The 17,953-nt window shown below is 46.6% G+C and overlaps 1 protein-coding gene across 2 annotated transcripts in view; it reads left to right on the forward strand.

The window, feature by feature from the left end:
• The window catches only part of LOC101938872 (interleukin-5 receptor subunit alpha-like), a 30,397-nt gene extending 16,337 nt beyond the window's left edge, over positions 1-14,060 (forward strand). Inside the window, exons 8-12 of one of the 2 annotated variants that reach the window (XM_065580802.1) lie at positions 3,176-3,320; positions 8,732-8,831; positions 9,605-9,695; positions 10,897-10,963; positions 11,584-14,060. In XM_065580802.1, the coding sequence (XP_065436874.1) occupies positions 3,176-3,320; positions 8,732-8,831; positions 9,605-9,695; positions 10,897-10,963; positions 11,584-11,672 (492 nt within the window). In that variant the 3' untranslated portion in view covers positions 11,673-14,060. Of the gene's footprint in view, positions 1-3,175; positions 3,321-8,731; positions 8,832-9,604; positions 9,696-10,893; positions 10,964-11,583 lie in introns of both variants that reach the window. The other variant, XM_005283360.5, reaches the window with a different exon arrangement.
• Positions 14,061-17,953: the final 3,893 nt, after the last annotated feature.

Consider the following 17,953-nt stretch of genomic DNA (forward strand, 5'->3'; position numbering starts at 1 on the left):
TTTACTTTAGAGAGGGATCTCATCTGCCTTAGTTTTTTTTAAAGCACCTGACACTATAAAATGTAAGCAGCTGAGCTGAAAAGTTATGTTCAAATTTATTTGGACAGCTAAATTGTAGGGCTGTCAATTAATCTCAGTTAACTCAAAAAAATTAATCACAATTATTAATCGCACTTATATCAATAGAATACCAATTGAAATTTATTAAATATTTTTGGATGTTTTTCTACATTTTCCATATTGATTTCAATCACAACACAGAATACAAAGTGCACGGTGCTCACTTTATATTGTTATTTTTGATTAGAAATGTATTCACTGTAAAAATGATAAACAAAGAAATAGTAGTTTTCAATTCACCTCATACAAGTACTGAAGTGCAATCTCTTTATCGTGAAAGTGTAACTTACAAATGCAGATTTTTGTTGGTTACATAACTGCACTCAAAAACAAAACAGCGTATAACTTTAGAGCCTACAAGTCCACTCAGTTCTATGTCTTATTCTGCCAATAACTAAGACAAACAAATTTGTTTACATTGACAGGAGATACTGTTGCCTGCTTCTTATTTACAATGTCACCTGAAAATGAGGACAGGTATTCGCATGGCACTTTTGTAAGTGGTGTTGCAAGATATTTACATGTCAGATATGCTAAACATTTGTATGGCCCTTCATGCTTCAGCCACCTCTATTTTACCTGCATTCTGCCATATATTTCATGTTATAGTAGTCTCAGATGATGACCCAGCACATGTTTGTTTTAAGAACACTTTCTTAGTAGATTTGACAAAATGCAAAGAAGCTACCAATGTGAGATTTCTAAAAATAACTACAGCACCCGACCCAAGGTTTAAGAATCTCAGGTGCCTATCTGAGAGGGATGAGGTGTGGAGCATGCTTTTAGAAATCTTAAAAGAGCAACACTCTGATGCGGAAACTACAGAACCTGAACCACCAAAAAAGAAAATCAACCTTCTGCTGGTGGCATCTGACTCAGATGATGAAAATGAACATGCGTCAGTCCACACTGCTTTGGATCGTTATCAAGCAGAACCCATCATCAGCATGGAAGCATGTCTTCTGGAATAGTGGTTGAAGCATGAAGGGACATATGAATCTTTAGCATATCTGGCACATAAATATCTTGCAATGCCAGCTACAACAGTGCCATGCAAATGCCCCTCTCACTTTCAGGTGACAAGAAGCAGGCAGCATTATCTCCTGCAAATTGTAACCAATCTTGTTTGTCTGAGTGATTGGCTGACCAAGAAATAGGACTGAGTGAACTTGTAGGCTCTAAAGTTTTACATTGTTTTGTTTTTTAATGCAGTTTTTTTGTACATAATTCTACATTTGTAAGTTCAAATTTCATGATAAAGAGATTGCACTACAGTACTTGTATGAGGTGAATTGAATTTTTTGGTTGTTTTTTTTACAGTGCAAATATTTGTAATCAAAAATAAATATAAAGTGAGCACTGCACACTTTGTAATCTGTGTTGTAATTGAAATAAATAATTTGAAAATGTAGAAAACATCAAAAATATTTAAATAGTATTCTATTATTGTTTAACTGCGATTAATCACGATTAATTTTTTTAATCGCTTGACAGCCCTACTAAATTGATATATGCCCATTCTTTGAAAATCACAATATAAAGTGGAAGTGTGCTAGTTGCATATTGTTGCCTTTGTAACCCACATGCACTATTAGAACTGTACTTTTCTTCTTCAAAATAGACACGTGCATTGCTCAGCATTTTCAAATTCGATGCAAAAAGTTAGGTTTTAGCCAAGTCTGTATTTAGACTCTTAAACACAAGTACACTGAGTGTGTGAGGTACTGAGCACCTGTAGCCTTCGCTGAAGTCAACATGTGACTATCTCTGTGCATAAGGAGGGCTCACATGAAGCACATTGTCAGGATCTAATCTAAGTATCATAAAACAAAGGACAACAGTGAATAAAGCCTGGAGGTGGGGGCAGAGAAGGATGAAGGTTATATCAGTGAAAGGTTGTTACCCAGGCTAAGTTTGGTATTTTAGAGGAAGATTTGTCAAAGCCCAAAGGACAGTTAGGTGCTTAACTTCCATTTTAAGTCAGTGGGAGTTGGTCACCTAACTGCCATGCGTGCCTTGGAACATCCTTCCTCCCCCCGAGATGTTTTAGTTGCTTTTATAGAAAGTAGCATATTAACGTTTGTGGCATTTCTGGAGCGAAGGCTGAGATGGAGGTCAGGAAGGATTTGCAGGAGGAGAGTAAAGTCACATGGTACATAGGGTCACAACTATGCTGTGCACCAGCCCATGCTGAGAAGACAGCATGCTAAATCTTTTTAAAGGTGTGGTGTAGCCAGCACCTTACATGTTTCCCCAACGCCACTGGAGTCATTCTGCCTTGCAAAATTATAATGATTCCAGATCTTATTGCTTAGGTTATCGCAACCTCCCTGCACAGCTCTCTGCCTCTTAGTTTTTTCCTTTGTATCTTTCTTCCACTATTGCTTCTCCTTGTCAGTAACAGTCCCCTCCCCTCCTTTTTTTCCTGCCTCTTGTAAGGCATGTATTATTGCACATGTATGATAGTTGGCCTGAATTGTCATAAATAACTCATTATTTTAGGTGCCTCAATTTTTCAGTGTCCAACTTAAGAGATCTTAATGGGCTCTGACTTTCACAAATGCTGAACAGTCACTCTGAGGTCCCTTTTAAGGTTAGTTACCCCAAAATTGTGGCACCTAGAATTGCTAGTTATTTTTGAAAATGTAGGCTATTCTTTAGCGAAACAAATACAAATCTGTGACAAAACCAAGCCAAAACAAACAGAACCCTAAACAAACAAAACCAAAACCTAATAAAAACAAAAGAGCTTGGCCTTAATATGTTTTTCAGGCTCACGCTAATAGAAAATTAAAAAAGAATCATTGTTCTTTGTATATCAAAATTATCCTATTCTGTAGCTTCCCATCTTATCAGCTCCCAAGCTTTGCCCTTTTGTTTTGGAATCTGATTTTTCATATACCCCAGCTAGTAATCAGACTGTGAGTTACCATAAATACTGTAACTAAAAATACATCTTTATTAGGTTTGAAAGAGAGACAATGATATTTGAGGTCTCTAGTATTATATGTTTCTGAGTTGTATTGCTAAATCACTAAAACAAAAACTGTGTTAGCTCGTAGATGTTTCTGAAGAGGAATATGTGCATCCAATTCATGATCCCGCAAAACAATATGTTATTCAAGTCAGAGCAAAGAAAACAACATGTATACATAACAAGATTTGGAGTGAATGGAGTGAACCAGTTTTTATTAATAATGGTAAGTTACCAGACTTCTATGACTCATAATATATAAAGGGAAGAACTTTAGCTGCCAAAAGGCAATGCCAGAATAAATAGGAATAGCGAGCCAAGTCTTGGGGGCCTGCCAGACTACATGCAGTGCAGGTTGGGAGAAGGGGTGCAAAGATGGAGTGAAGTGCTGAGGAGCCCTAGTCATGGACAGGACCACTTTGTGCTAGGCGCTGTACAAACACAGGACAGAAAGACAGTCCTTGCCCCCAAAGATCACACTCCCCTGATCCTGGGGCCACTGTGTGCAGGGCTGTTCCCTTGGCTGGCTGCTAATTGTTCCAAGAGGGAAAACTTCGACTGGGGGTTAGCACAGTGTAGGACCATCCCAGACCTGACTCCTTTCCTCCAGCCACTTCCCTTACCCTAAAGCACAGAGCTAGCTTAGTTGCCTCTGCATTACTGGAGAACATCCCCCTGAACTGGAGTGATCCTTTTGAGAGCAGAAACACTGGCTCTATGAACAAAATCCATCAATGGCCCAAATGCAAAGCAGCTATGTTGCCCTCAAAGGAGTTGGCCTAATATATTCAGCCCTGTTAATAGATCATGGGAACAATTTTTCATTCTGGCAGAGCTAGGAATTGGAGGGAGTAGGAAGTTAGGTTTATACCACCTTTTCATCTCTCCACATTCTGGAGCTGTCCAATTTATACCTCCTTGCCCATGGTCCCAAGGGGACATTGCAACAGCCAAGCAGAACTGGAGCACACGGACACTTGGCTACACCCACTATGCAAGGGTTATGCCACCTCTTTGCTATCCAGGGAAACCCCTATGTTGGGGTATTCCCGATGAGAGAACCTGCTGCCTTTCTGGCATCTTGATGGTGTCAGACTGGTGTAAAGAGGCCACAGAGCAACAGAGCACTCAGCCCTATATGCATATATATGGAAATATATATTTGTGTGTGTATGTGTGTGCATGAGCCTGGGCACAAAATCCTACACATATCTAATCATTCCTTCAGTGTGTCCTTTAGAGGATCCTCCTCATCTGCCATCCAGCTTTCTGTGGGTCTTCTACAGGGCTCTGCCCTTGGTCCCCTTTTCTTCTCCATCTTTCTACCTTATCTCTGCCCAATCTCATCCACAAACACAAATTCAACTACCATCTCTATGCTGGTGACTTGCAGATCTACCTGTCTGCTCCAGACCTGACTCCTGTCCAAATGAAAATCTTTGCCTGTCTTTCTGACATCTTCTTGTGAACACCTAGCCATCACCTAAAGCTTACCGTGGCTAAAAGAGAGCTTTTAATCTTTCCTCCCAAACCCTCCTGCTGCCTCCTTCCTTTATCACTATGAACAATACCACCATCCTGCCAGTCACTCAGCCCTGTAACCCAGGCATCATCTTCAGCTTGGACATGAATCAGGGATGGCTCAGGGGGTGTAAAATATGTAAACAAGACTTGATCCTTTGAGAAGAGAAAATGGGTTTATTTACCCTCCACCCATAGCTGCTAAGAAAAAAAGAAACAAAATTGAATAGCAGAGTTCCCTCATATGAGTAGCAGTTGGTTTCCTGATCTTCAGATATGAGCAAATCTAAAAGAAATTGCAAAGGTGATCATGTTAAAAACAGACATGGCTTACTGTAAACTCATGCTAAACCCCGGGAATGAGCACAGGATCTGAGAATTAACCATATCCAATAGCAGCATCCTTGGATATTTGGGGAATATGTTCCACTGCTTCCTCCCTCTCAAAAGCCAGGTTGCCAGGTCCTCCTTCCTGCATTCCACCCTACAAGTACTCCTGGTCCTCTTTTTCCCTTCCTTCCATCAGGAGTTTGTCTGGTTTGTGTGCTAGGGTGGGGAGATTGCTAGCCAGGAGCAACATCTTCCTTTACCCATCCCTAGATCCCTATTGAACAATGTACTTAAACACATGCCTAACCTGAAGCATGCGAGCAGTCCCTGACTGATACCTTCCCGAACCAGAGCCCCAGAGGACAGGGAAAAGTGTACTGTTTTTTCTTCCTCGGTCCCCAGAGTGTGGTCAGAAGGAGAGTAGACCTGGTGTTTTGGCTGGGGTAAGGAGTGCTCCAAGTTCCTTTCTTTCTGGTCTGTCTAAGGAGACCTAGAGTTAGCTGAGTCGTTCACTCAGCATAAAACCAGCTGCTAAAATGGAAAACAGCAGACCCTGCTCTGAATTTATCTCCAGAATACACATTTGAGAAAAATACCTAGTTCATCTTAAGGTGTATAAAGATTTGTTAAAGGCCCTTCTTACATACAACTCTGCCTACCAGTTTGTAAATTGCTTAGTTTCTCCTGATTTCACAATAGAACCATGTGAAATATATGTAGTTACGCTCAAACTGAAAGCCCATATTCAAGCCCTACACGCTCTGAAATTGCTCTGGGTTGGATCTAAAACCAGTTACACATCTAGCCTGAGTATAGCACAAAATGATGAAAAACCTGAGTACTAACCTTACCTGGTTTCTGCCATTTTGAGTTACATTCTGTGAAGTGTGTTGTTCAAAGGAATCTGAACCTAAGCTTTGGTTCAGTTTTGAGCCCCAACCCTAATTTAAAACAAATCCACATTCAAATATGGCCTCCTCAGCCAGGGCCGGCTCTAGGCACCAGCGCTCTAAGCATGTGCTTGGGGCGGCACTTTCCAAGGGGCGGCACTCTGCCCCCCCCCCTCTTTTTTTTTGCTTGGGGCGGCAAAAAGCTGGGAGCCGGCCCTGGCCAGAGCCCTGCCGCGGGAGAGCCAGATCATCATCCCCTGGAGCCGAGCCTGGGCTGCGGCGGCAAGAGGGGCTCGTGGAGTGTGTGAGGAGCCGGGGAGGGAGGGAAGTGGGGCCCGGGATGCAGGAAGGGAGGAGGGGTCCTGCTGCCGCCACCGCTGCTGCCACCACTGCTGCTGCTGCTCTAAGTCTCCCCAGGGCGGCACGGCATTTCCCCGCTCGAGTGGGCTGTGCAGGGTGCCACCGGACTGGGCAGGGGGCGCGGATCCCGGCTCACACGCTGACAGGGCGAGTGGCTGGGCAGCCCAAGCTGCCAGGGAACTGTCGCCACCCCCTCCTGCCCCCGGACCCAGCCCGTCACACACGTCCCCGCCTCAGCCCTGTGGTGCCTGCCCTGGGTAGGGAGAGGCAGAGCCCGGCTCCGAGCGGGGCAGCAGATACTGCCCCACCAGGGGACCCCCGCGGCTCAGGCACCTGGGGTCAGTGTCTGTCCTCTCGGCTCTGCCTGCACGGGGCTGGGGAAGCAGCTGTCAGCGCCTGCCCCTTTCAGCCCTTGCACCCCCCCATCCCGCTCGCAGCCCCTCCTCTTGTACCTCCCCCCATCGCTCCTTCGCCGCACCCCTTCCCCTTGTACTCTCCCTTCACCTGCACCTCTCCCCTTGTACCCTCCCCCAGCCCTCTCCTCCAGCACCTCTTCTCTGCACCTCTTCTCCCACAACCCTCCTGATACCCCCTCTCCTCCTCCACCCTCCTCCGCGAGTACATCACACCCCGCTTCTCTGCCAGTGTAGAGCCCCCAAGCACCCCCACACCCACTCCTCTGCCTGAACCCTCTTTACTAGATCCCCATCCCTTTCCAGGTACAAAGTTTGAGGGTTAGTCTCTATGCCTTCCATGTGCATTTGCAGCACTAAAGATGAGATTGCAGGGGACGGAGGGTGGGGGCGAGATTTATACTAAAGTGAAATAAAAATAGTAGAAACGGTTTGATCCCCACTGCAAGTGTAAACGGGGATTGCTGTGGTGAACAAGGAGGTCACGTTTGGAGGGGGGAGTCCTGGGCTGGGGTGGCAGGGGGTGCGGATGTGGGGGGAAGAGAGAGCCCAGGGCTGGGGCGACAGGGGGTGTGGGTGGGGGAGGGCACTGGTGGAGGGGGGGGAAAGCCCAGGACTGGGGTAGGGGACAGCCAAAAAGTTTTTTGCTTGGGGCGGCAAAAAACCTAGAGCCAGCCCTGTCCTCAGCCCACATCCAGTCTGAGCTGAAATCATGAAATCAGCTAGGCTTCACTGAAAGATGGTTATTATTATTTGTATTGTAGTACTGCTTAGTGCAGGGGTTGGCAACCTCTGGCATGTGGCTCGCCAGGGTAAGCACCCTGGCGTGCCGGGCCAGTTTGTTTACCTGCCGCGTCGGCAGGTTTGGCCGATCGCAGTCCCCACTGGCCGCGGTTCGCTGCTACAGGCCAATGGGTGCTGCAGGAAGTGGTGTGGGCCGAGGAATGTGCTGGCCGCGGCTTCCCACTCCTGGCTTAGCGCAATAGGTCTTGTATAAACACACATGAAGACAATTCCTGCCCTAAAGATTTTACAATCTAATCAGAAATGTAATGACATTTTTTTTTTCTGAATCTGGGACTCAATTTTGAAGACACAAGGAACCTTGATTCAGGCACGTTTTGCATGGTTTCAGCTTTGAATGCAAAGAATTGGAACAACTTTAGTCACAAGATTAAAATGTACCCAATTTAAACCACATTGAATGAACTACATAATGTATGAGCAAGTACTGAGCTATAAAACCTGAACCTATAGAACATTTACATCAAAAGCAGATGTTCCTACAATAATTCTATTGTGCATAGAATAGCAGCATAACAGTAATACTTCTGGAAGCTATAATAAATAGTAATCATAATAATAATAAATAATAAATGAACTTCTACCTCATATATAGCACATTTCATCAGCAGATCTCAAAATGCTTTACAAAAGAGTTCGGTATCATTATCCCCATTTTGCAGATGGAAAAAACTAAAGCACAGTGTGGCAAAGTGACTTACGCAAGGTCACCCAGCCAGTGAGTGGCAGAGCTAGGAATACACCCAAGGTTTCCCTCATTCCACTCCAATGGTCTATCCACTACCTCTCATAAAACCTCAAAGAAGTGTTATCTTTGGATTTATAGCATTGCAAAAAGGAGCATATTATCATTTGATTCAATAATTCATAGAAAAGAGGCCCTAGGCAAACTACGTCCTGCGGGTCACATCCGGCCAGCCATTTTAATCCAGCCCTTGAGCTTCTGCTGGGGAGCAGGGTCTGGGGCTTGCCCCGCTCCACCTCTCCAGCCAGGGAGCAGGGCTGGGGCTGCTCTGGGTGGCTCCCAGAAGCAGCAGCATGTCCCCACTCCGGCTCCTGCACCCCAAGCCCCTCATCCCCAGCCTCACCCCAGAGCCCGCACCCCAAGCCAGAGCCCTCACCCCCTGCTGACCCCTAACCCCAATTTTGTGAGCATTCATGGTCTGTCATACAATTTCCATTCCAGATGTGGCCCTCAGGACAAGCAGTTTGCCCACCCCTGCCTTAGAGTATATAATGCAACCATTTATGGTTGAACCTTTTGAGGATTCTATATTCTCTTCACTTTACTAAAACTAACTTTCCCTCTTCTTTTTAAGAATATAAGGATAATAAAATGAACACCTGGAAGCTGCTCATACCAATTTTGTTTTCCTCCATGATCTTCACTGGAGGATTGCTGATATTTCTTTATAGAAGGTAATATACAGGTTTGGGGAGGGGCAGATGGGGGAAGGAAAGGGGGAGTTGTCTTTCTGAGGATAAACAAACACTTTGATGAATCAATGTTCAATCAAAAACAGATCTTCCTTTTCATAGGGGGTTCATTATATTTAGAATAATCAGGTCATTGTGAATTAGGGGGCTATAATTCTGAAGACTAATCTGATGAGAGGCTGAGTGCCCATAACAGCTGCTGACTTCACTAGGGATACTGGGAGCATATGTGTACGGTTCCTTAAAAGCTGTAACAGGAAGCCTGGTTGGAGGGGAACCTGGAAAAGTGCTAGGTAGAAGTTCTACAGTGAAGTAGAGAGAGGCAGGTAGACAAGCTTTTGGGACAATGTTGTTTTTCCTTTGCTAACAGTCACTTGATCAGTGCTAGAAGAAGCTGACCTTTTTCTGTGATCCTTTATACTCTTGTCGGATAACAGACAACGCTCAGCATCTTTCAGCAGACACAGCTGGTAGGATCAAGCCTCCAGTGACTTGCCGAAGGCCACACAGCAGGGCAAGCCAGGGACAGAGCCAGGGTTAGAACTTTTACATTCCTGATACATTGTCCTAGCTTCAGACCGATAGACCTTGTTGCCTTTAGACTGATGCTTCCTCTCTGTGTATACTGCTGGTTTACTTAACATGTTATTTTACATGTGCTCACAAACAAGATAAAAATATCCTGGCATGAACAATCTGCTCCTGCAGAAATTTAACAACAATAACAACCCCATGTTTTCATCTCTCTCTTATAGGTATAAATGCTTTGATCCTATACTCACACCTATCCCACACCCTTCAGACAGAATCAGAATCTGGTTAGCTTCTGATGCTGCTCCATGTCAGGTACAGTACATGCTGATCTTTTCCTGCCGTACAGTGCTATGTATGTTGTACATACAGGGTTAGGATGGTATGGCTGAAGAAATTTAGTCAGCTGGGCAAATAATAACAAAGAAATATTCCGGAGTATTCTTCTGTCTCTAGCCCATGGAGCCGCTGAGATGGAATTTTCCACACCTTTGATTCAGTGTTTGTGAATGCTTGAGCTGGAGAAAAATTTGGGGCAGTCATTTGCATTGGTGCCAGTTCAGAACCCCAGTGCTCCAGAGGAGCTCGGAGAGTGATTGTGCCTCCGGGACAATCATGGCCATCTAGCTGGGTGGCCAGGTGTATGTGGTGTATGGGAGTGTGTGTGCCCCTGCCGTTCCCCTTTGAGACACTGTTGAAAGAAGCTGTTAATATGTAGATCTCCTCCTCCCTATCCACTAATAACTCCTGTCCTTGAAAACTCCACATTCTCATTCTCCTATTGGATTCCATTCCATTCCATTCCAGACAGATTCTTATGCCACGCTCATCACTGTAGTGTCTGAGCCCCTTTCAGTAGTGCATTGAGCAAGATGACTAACATCTGTCACATGTTTGTTTTCTCATCCTCTCTCCAGAGGGAGCAGTGTGTGGAGTGGAGCGCTTCCTTTGGGATTTTTTTATAAGGTCAAAGAAATGCACCTTGCGCTTAGAGCATAAGGTGGTGAGATTTGTGATGGTCCTTAGTTTCTGTGGGATTTTGTTCCATAGTCTCGGGCAGCCTCTCAGAAAGTTCTGTCCATTTCTTGCTTCTGAGGAGTAACTGGGGAAAAGGTCACACCACCATCTCTTTCAGGAGACAAAAACCCAGCCAGAATTCAGGGGAAGATGAGCCTTCTCTCCTCAAGATACAATATCTGTCTCTACTTCCTTCTGTGATTGGCCAAACTCGTTTGCCACCTTTTCTCAGCTAAAAGGGCATTGCCTTATTGCTTTCCTCAATAAAGCATTGCAAATTAAACTGATATTTCTCTACAGCAATTTGCTGTGGCTTGTCAAACTGTAAGGACCAAGCCATGGTGGTTGTGTCTATGTTATGCGTGTCCTCCAGCATCTGCAAGAGGTTTTTTTCAGAAGGCACAGAGCCTCTTTTTACTTCGGCAACCTTGTTTATTCATTATGTGAATGGAAGATCAGAACAAGCAGTTACTAATGTTGTATATTATTAACACAGCAGGAGTATGGCCTGGTTCCCCAAATTCCCGACATGCTGGTTATCAGCGATCTGAGCACACCTGTCACAGGTAGGTCCAAGGAAACACATGCGTCTACTGACTTGCTGGTGACAACAAATGGCACGAGTGAATGTTGATGGTGCTGACAGAAGAGGGAGAGTGGTATATGGAATAAGGAGTATTTGGCAGATCCTGTATATGAAATAATGGTTCTGCATAGAGATGGGAGTGGGACACAGAAAAATGGCTATTAGTGTCAAGATGCCTGGAGATACTTGCCCAGACCCTATCTGTCTTATCCACAAATGAGCCTAACCCCTGAAATAAGATAATATTTATTATCTGGGGGCTAGCGTGTGACTGTGCCACAAGCCCATGTTGCATAGTTACACTGCCCCAGGAGCAGACCACAGACCATATTGGGATTCAGAGAGTAAGTTGGCTGGGTCCAGGAGTAAATTTGTTAGTCTCTAAGGTGCCACAAGAACTCCTTGTTGTTTTTGCTGATACAGACTAACACGGCTACCACTCTGAAAATGTAGTCTCTGTTTCCCACTTTGCTCCAGTAATCTATCCCAACCGTGTACATGACACATGGTTTGCACATATGTAACAAAACTCAGAATCTGATCTTGTTTGCTACACCACTGAGTGAATGCATTTGTGTGTAATACAATTTTACTCAACAGAACTAAGTTCCAAGACAAGTGAAGTGAACATGCACTCCGAGATCATGTTGGTCCCTCTGGAAAAGAACCAACACAAGGGGATTAACTAATGAAGATTCTTAAGCATCTGGAAAACAGCCTACATGTACTATATGTATCCTGAGGGATGACAATCCTCATTGCTGTGTGAGTGGGTTATCTTTTCTGTGCTGAATTATCTTGTGGAGATACTCCAGCTGAATCCAAATAGGTCTGAGCCAAGAACCAGTCTGAGCCCAGCAATTTGACAGATCTCAAAAAGGTTTTACTAGGGACATTATGAGATTCCTGAAATGTGTATTTGGGTCTCAAGAGCAGACACCAGAGACAGCTTGCAGTTTGTCTTTTACTACTACTACTACTCTTAACCACAGCACTATTATAGCGAAAGCCTATTCATGAGATGGTTTTTGGATGCAAATTAAGCTGGGATTTGGGATTAGAGTCGGGTTTGGGTTTTCATTTCATAGCACTGTTATCACATGAGATTGTGGTCAGAAGAACAAGATCAGCTGTTTTTACAAGATCAGTGGATTGTTGTTAAATACCTGACTGATTTATGGGCAAGCTGAATTGTGGGCGATGACTGTTTTTCATAACATTCCTAGAGGTAACGGCTCCTAAAGGCTGTATAGAACTTTGAGACATGTATAATCTGAAAACATTGTATCATATTGTTGATAAGCAGACATCAGCAAAGATATAATAGTCTTGTATAAAGATGTAAGATCTTTAATGCTAATGAAGAGATGGGTTTTGGACATTGTAACGGGGTGGTCTGCCCCTTTAGGAGCCAAAGACCTGGAGCTGGCCAGTCCCAGCTAGTTAGTTTATGGGCCACACATGAGAGAGGGGAAAAAATGGAGTTGTACCAAGCCTATCTATAAAAGAGCAGCAGGAAGCCATGAGGTCAGAGAGACTCGGAACAAACAAAAAGTTGGGACTTCAAAGCTCTCCAGGCAGGGAGAGACCCTGAGCAAGCAGGAGAAGGAATGCAGGGTTCTCCAGGCAGGGGAGAAGCCTGAGCCTTACAGCAGAAGAATCTGTTGCTGGAATCCGGAAACTTTTGTGTGGGGACTCTTATGTTTTGTCTGGACTCAGAGGGTAGAGCCTTTAACTCATTTCAACTGTTCCTTTCAGATTACTTTATTAAATGGAGGTACGCTGACATTAATTAGAGAGTTTGGCTTCTTTTTGATGGGTTGTTAAAGAGACCTCATTGTTACCTCATCAAAAGGGCAAACCGAGGCAGGCTGCAGCAGAGACTTATGAAAGCAGGGTCTGAATGAGCTTTCCACTGACAGCTAGCTGGAGAGGGGAAAGGACTTCAGGAGCAGACTGTATTTACATGAACATATCCACTCCACCTAAGTATCCAGCGGACAGGAGTTATGTAGCTTCAAGTGATCAACTTTGGCTGGTGTTGGGTTACAAATCACTTTAGTACTTAATTCAGGGGTAGTGAAATGTTGTTATCAATGTTATCTTTATTGTATGAGTAAAGGACAGCAGAACTGTGCTAAGCCTGTCCTGATTGAGGGGTCACCCTCAACTGAAACAAACTCACTAAGTCAGGGGCTCGAATGCCAGACCAGTGTGAAAGTAGGAGGGGGTGGGGATAGGTGTCCCTGCCAGAAGGTGTGGACTCTATTTCAAAGCCCCAGGCACAGTTTAATCTGCCCCTCCCCACTGTTCAACAATAGAGCTAAGTAAGGCTCCATTAGGAGTCTTTTGTTTTGTTAAATGATCACTAGAGCTTAAATCACTTGTTGTGGGACAGCATTTCTGCCAGCTTGCTTCAGCAGCCAAGCTCCCCCATTAAGAGATGACACTCATTGAGGCGAACCTCAAGAGTCTGACCCACAGAGATCACAACAGAGAAGTAGGTGGCAGCAGAAGGTGACTGTGTGTAGTTCAGCAGCTGGCAAGGTGTTCAGTGGAGTAGAACGGCGTCTTGCAGGAAGATGGCCGGCAGAGCAGTGACTGGTGGAGTGGAATGGCAGCTGGTGGGGCGGCTGGCGGAGCGACAGCCGGCCAGTGAAGTGGCGGCTGGTGGAGCAGCCAGCATTACAGAGAGCGGCTGGCGCGGCGGCCAGTGGAGCAGTGGTTGGCCGGCAGGGCAGTGAAACCAGAGCAAATACTCAGACAGTGGAACAAGCAAGGTGCCTTTCACCCCTCACCCCCGGTGGGAGGTGACCTCACACAGATGCACCTCTGTACTCTGGGTCCACACTGATCAAGGACAACCATTGTGAGTGGGGTGTCATGAGGGAGCAGAGAGGGGCATGGAAAGGGAACTTTTGGTTGTAGAACTTAAGAACCTGTGACAGAAGACACTGCCCCACGCACTCTGGGGTGGATGTTTTGCTCACAGATTTATGTTTATTAATCCTCCTTGTGGCATGTTCCCTAATTATTGTCGGGTGTCTTCCCTCCTTTCATTAAAAGTTTATCTTCTATACTCATGCTCTGTGCTTGCGTGTGGGGAAGTATTGCCTCTTAGAGGCACCGAGGGATGGTGTGTACTTGTACCAGGTTACTGGGTGGGGGCTCGAGCCATTTCTGTGTTGTACTGTTGAAAAGGAACCCATAGATATTGAACCCTGCACTGGTTGCTGCCAACTCCACCTGGCAGAAGAGTTATATTTACTTAACCAGAAAGGGGCATGTAGTGAGTCGGTGTGGCTCCCCTCCTGCCCAGAAGAGGGAGCCCACGTGCAGGCACCAGAGTGGGTGGAGCCACCACCGCCTGTCCCCGCCCCCCGGAAGTCAAGGGGCGGGACAGGAAGTATAAAGGCCGGCCGCCAGAGCTCATTTGGCGGCCAGCCACCGCAGAGAGCAGACGTGCGGCCGGGAGCTCCCGACCAGGAGACCTCTGAGGCCCGAGGCCTGGGCCCTAACTGGCCTGAGCTACCCCGGGCACGCTACGAGGAGGAGCCGCCGGAGCCCGTCCGCGCCCGTCACTGGGAGAATCCCTGGGAGCCCCATCCCACCAACCCTGAGGGCGAGACTGCACCCGAACCCCTCCGCCCCTGCTGCTACCCGGAGGAGCCGCCCAAGGACCGTTGGCCTGACTTCCCAGCAGAGCTACTGGACCTGCCACCGAGCCCTGGCCGAGAGGAGCCCATGCAGATGGACTGGCCCGAGCCCGGCGCGACGAACGATGTAGGCTCTGAGGGGGATCATGGAAGTAGCCCGGGGGTAACCGACCCCGGTCCGGCTGCAACTGAGTGTGAGCCAATGTCAGTGTGTTGCGGTCTGGATACCCCACTGACCAGCAGCGGCCGCAACCGCTGCTAGGGCCCCGGGCTGGAACGCAGTGGAGTGGGTGGGCCTGCGTTCCCCCCTGCCACCCGCGCTCACGGGTGGCAGGTTTCCCCCTCACCCAACGCTCGGCTACAGAAGCCAAGGCGTACCCTACCTATTTGTTCACTCGCTCAGCCCCCTGCAAACAAGGGCCTGAGCTTGAACTGTGTTTGCCCCTCCCTGACCCAGGGCCTGGGCTCCTGAACTGTTTATCCGCTCAGCCCCTACAAACCAGGGCCTGAGCTTAAACTGTGTTTGCCCTGCCCTGATCCAGGGCCTGGGCTCCTGAACTGTTTATCCGCTCAGCCCCTGCAAACCAGGGCCTGAGCTTAAACTGTGTTTGCCCCGCCCTGATCCAGGGCCTGGGCTCCTGAACTGTTTACCTCGCTCAGTCCCCTGCAAACAAGGGCCTGAGCTTTACCTGTGCTTACCCCGCCCTGACCCAGGGCCTGGATCCTTTAACTGTTTGCCCACCCAGTCCCCGCACCTACGGGTCTGGGCTAGAACTGTGTGGGCCCCACCCCGATCTAGGGCCTGGGCTCCCTAGCTAGCCGTCGGTTTTGCTCCGTCCCTGCACCGGAGGGCCGGGGCTGCTAAAGTGACTGTCTATTTACCCCCAACTGTAGTGAGTCGGTGTGGCTCCCCTCCTGCCGGAAGGGTCGAGCCCCGGCAAGGACCTATTACAGGGCACTACAGAACAGGCATATCCATTTACAGACATCTGTAAGCAAAGTCTGAATGAACTATGACCTGACAGCTAGTTCAGGAGGGGGAGAGACTTCAGGAACAAACTGTATTTACATGAACACACCTACTCTGTGTAGGTATCTAGAAGACAGGAGTTGTGTAGCTCCGAATGATCACCTTTGGCTGGTGTTGGGTTACAAATCACTTTAGCACTGAATGCAGGGGTAGTGAAATGTTGTTATCTTCATTGTATGACTAAAGGGGAGCAGAACTGTGCTAAATTTGTCCTGACTGAGTGGTCACCCTCAGCTGAAAGGACCTCACTAAGCCAGGGGCTTGAATGCCAGACCTCTGGAAAAGTAAAAGGGGCAGGAACAGGTATCACAACTAGGAGGAGTGGAGAGTCCCCAGTCTGGTTTAATCTGTTCTTTCCTACTGTTCAAAGACAGAGCTGAATAGGCTTCATTAGGAGCCTTTTGTTATATTAACAAGCTCAGATGAGAGCTGAAACAACTTATGGTGGGGCAGTGTTTCTTCACAGCCTGCAAAGAGCTGAAAATCACTAAGAGACTGATGTTCAGAGGTCACAACAGAGAGGCAAGTGGCAGCAGAAGGTGACTGACAGTCAGCTGGCAAGGTGGCGAGCTGAAGAAGCGGTTGGCTAGGCCGCCAGTGGTGAGGAACAATGGCTGGCAGGGCAGCCAACCAGAGCAAGTGCTCAGATGGTGGACTAAGCAAGGTGCCTTCTTCCCCGGGTGGGAGGTGAACTCACACAGATGCACCTCTGAACCCTGGGTCCTTACGGAGTAAGTGGGGCATGGTGAGGGAGCAGAGGGGCATAGAAAAGGAACTGCTGGATTTAGAACTCAAGAACAGGAAGCAGATGACTCTGCCCCACACACAGTGGGGTGGGTGTCCAGCTCATAATTTTATGATTATGAATCCTGCTTGTGGCATTTTCCCTAATTAATATTGGGTGACTTCTGTCCTTTCATTAAAAGTTTGTTTTCTACACTCAGACTCTGTCCTTGGGAGTGGGGAAGTATTGCCTCTCAGAGGCGCCCGGGGTGGTGTGTAATTGTCCCAAGTTACTTGATTGGTTCTGTGTTGTATCGTTGAAAAGGAACCCCTAGACATTGAACCCAGCCCTGGTTGCTGCTGGCTCCACCCGGCAGAAGGTTATACATCAAAGCTGAGCAAATTTTGGAGCAAAGAGTTTCTAGTTATACAATTTTCTGAGGACATTGCCAGAACAAAGCACTAGCAAAGGGAGATGGCTTTAGGGAGTAAGAGGAGAAAGGAGGATATTTTTGCTATCCTGTAGGTTATTTTTCAATATTTTTATAACTGAGTGGCAGTTCTGTACTGTTTTTTCCTATCTTTTAAAGAGATTTTTCTCTCCATTTCCATACAATTGGCAGCAGTAAGAGTTTATTCTGAGGAAGACATAGTGAGTTGGCTCTCTGAACTACTAGCTGGGGCAGTCACTGGCTGATCCTTGAGAGGGAACAAAGTACCCTGGACTTGCAAAGTCAGGTAATAGCTTGTGTGAACAGTCTTCGAGAAGCCTGCAGTCTTTCTCCACAAAGAATACTAAGAATGGGCGCTGACAATCATAAAGCTGGATCCAGTGCCCAATGAAGTCAATAAAAGGCTCCCATTGACCTCAGTAAGGATCAGGCCCATAGTGACCGCTGGGAGAGCCAAATGATCTATAGCATCCTGGTTATTGTTACTTGTCTTTGTGGCATGGAGTTTTTATGTCAGGTAAGCATGCCAGTGCTCCCCCACCTGAAACTACGATCCTGCACCCTATCACACTCTCAAGGGAGGAAATGCTCGTTAGTTACTACACATCAAATCCTGTTTCAGACCGTCATTGCAACTCCTTTTGTTTCTTAATTGTAAATGAAAGATACCATTACCAACACATTTATCTTTCACTCAGAAGGTCAGACACCCAAAGTACTCTACTGGCTGTAGTTCTAGCGATAGCTCGGGAATGTGGCTAACTCTGTGGATGGACATGGCAGCCATTCTACACTCGCAGTGCTACATGGCACGAGGTGAAGGTATCACTTCTTCAACTCAAACCACCACAGGAGGCATTTTAGAAACAAGAGACTTTAATTCACAGCCTTTCTCTGTAATTGAAGATATAGAGTTCATAAGGTGGAAGTATTCAAATAGCAGGAGTGCAGCTGCAGCACTACGAAACAATAGCGAAGGACTTCTGGAGTCCAGACTTCAAATGGTGAATCAGGCAACAGTGAACATGGAATAATATTTTTTGGCCTGAAGGACTCTTAGCTCACAACTGGTGCCAGGATTTAAAGTGACACCTGATGCCTACACAGGT

The sequence above is a fragment of the Chrysemys picta genome, chromosome 1 (assembly GCF_011386835.1).
Source record: "Chrysemys picta bellii isolate R12L10 chromosome 1, ASM1138683v2, whole genome shotgun sequence".
Lineage (NCBI taxonomy): Eukaryota > Metazoa > Chordata > Testudines > Emydidae > Chrysemys > Chrysemys picta.